The 1,818-nt window shown below is 42.7% G+C and overlaps 1 protein-coding gene across 1 annotated transcript; it reads right to left on the bottom strand.

Moving 5' to 3' along the window:
• Nucleotides 1–1,019: 1,019 nt before the first annotated feature.
• LOC148025501 (heat shock cognate 70 kDa protein 2-like) lies at nucleotides 1,020–1,544 on the bottom strand. The gene has a single exon (XM_087691985.1). The coding sequence runs from the start codon at nucleotides 1,542–1,544 to the stop codon at nucleotides 1,020–1,022; it is 525 nt and encodes a 174-aa protein (XP_087548111.1).
• Between the last annotated feature and the right edge of the window lie 274 nt (nucleotides 1,545–1,818).

Below are 1,818 nucleotides of genomic sequence, written 5' to 3'. Positions count from 1 at the left end.
GTGAGGGACCGTGGTGGAGAAGTTCTCCATCTTCTCCTCTCTTCTTCTCTTCTCTTCTCTTGCTCGCGACAATGGAGCTTGGAGCGTGGAGCTTGAGGATGTAGCTTGATTGAAGCTTGCACTTGGATCTTGGAGCTACCAGAGTGCTCAAGAGATGAGGCAACTCGATCGAGCATGGAGATAAGCTCAATACACTCGTAGAGATGGATAGCACGTCGACTATGTGAGAGGTAGCCATTAGTGCTCGGCTTAGAATACTTGAAACATGATGACTTCAAGCTATGACTCAGTTGATAGTCTAGATAGTTAGATGAACTCAAGATCAACTACCAAGACCCACGAACCAGAGTTCTAAGCTTTGTATGGAGTAGTCATATGCCTTGCTTGGGGAATGTTTTATTTCAAAGCATTTGTGCTGTGTGTGCTGCTGAAACATACTCCATTACTGTGTTTAAAAAAAAAATCAAGGTCATATGGAGCTTCTAAGGCTTCCATAAGCTCATGGAAAGAGTAGCAAGCTTCACATAGAGCAGGTCAGGTCACCGAGGCTCTCGCCGCTCTAATCGATCTACGGCAATTGACCTACAGTAAGCCTTCTACACTGTTGCCAGGCCAAAGGTGGCAGATGAGATGGAAGTTAGCTAGGAATTACATGCTGACAAAGATTTGGAGCTCAAATATAGGCAAATGCATCAACCTACAGCAAGCCTTCTACACTGTTGCTAGGTCAGAGGTGGATGAGATGGAAGCTAGCCAGGAGTTATACATCGACGAAGATTTGGAGCTCAAACAAGCAATGGCTCTCTCCCAGGATGGAACGAAAGCATTCAAGGACTTCTTTTTGATCGAATGCTTACAGAGAGCATAAGGATTAAAGATGGAGCTCAAACATGCAACGACTCCCTCCCAGGATGGAATGGAAGCATGAGCGAATGGTTAGAGTAAAGGAAGAGCAAAACTGCTTCATTGCATCTGCTCACTGAAGGTGTTCCAATGAATATGGTTCTGTCGAAGGCTCCTTAACGCACTTGAATAAACACACTAGGCTGATTATCAGAGTAAGTGGAAAACACATGCTCCTTCTTGGTTGGTATTGTGGTGTTGCGAGGGATTAAGACAATCATGACACCTCCTACAGTCTCCAGACCAAGAGAGAGAGGGGTGATGTCAAGGAGGAGGAGGTCTTGCACCTTCTCATTCCCCTCACCACTGAGAGTTGCAGCTTGAACAACAGCACTGTAAGCAACTGCCTCATCAAGGTTGATTCTCTTGCAGAGCTCTTTCCCATTGAAGAAATCCTGAAGCAGTTGCTGCACTTTGGGAATCCTAGTAGAACCTCCTACCAAAACCACATCGTGAATGTTGCTCTTGTCCATCTTTGCATCCGTCAAGCACTTCTCCACTAGCTCCATACATTTCCTGAACAAATCCATATTGAGCTCCTCAAATTTGGCTCGAGTAATGGTGGAATAGAAATCAATACCCTCATACAAAGAGTCAATCTCAATAGTTACAAATCCACAACCCCTTCTAATAACCTGCATCTTGCAACAATTTTGACAAAATAAAAATACCTTTTATTCATTAACTCACCCTAAAAAGATAAAATCATGACAAATTTGTAAAGGACATGATATGTTTCTTTTGTCCATTGCAATTCATTAAAAACTAAGGAATCACCGAAGAACCACCATCTCGATTAGCTTCAACAAACCACAACCCCTTCATACATAACTCACGCACCACATATACACTAGACAAAAAACAATCACTTGCATGGCACCTCCATATATATATATATATATATATATATATATA

The sequence above is a fragment of the Lygodium microphyllum genome, chromosome 14 (genome assembly GCF_053477565.2).
Source record: "Lygodium microphyllum isolate KBCC chromosome 14, Lygodium_microphyllum_v1.1.10, whole genome shotgun sequence".
NCBI classification, from domain to species: Eukaryota; Viridiplantae; Streptophyta; class Polypodiopsida; order Schizaeales; family Lygodiaceae; genus Lygodium; species Lygodium microphyllum.
This window is presented reverse-complemented; position numbering and strand designations above follow the sequence as displayed.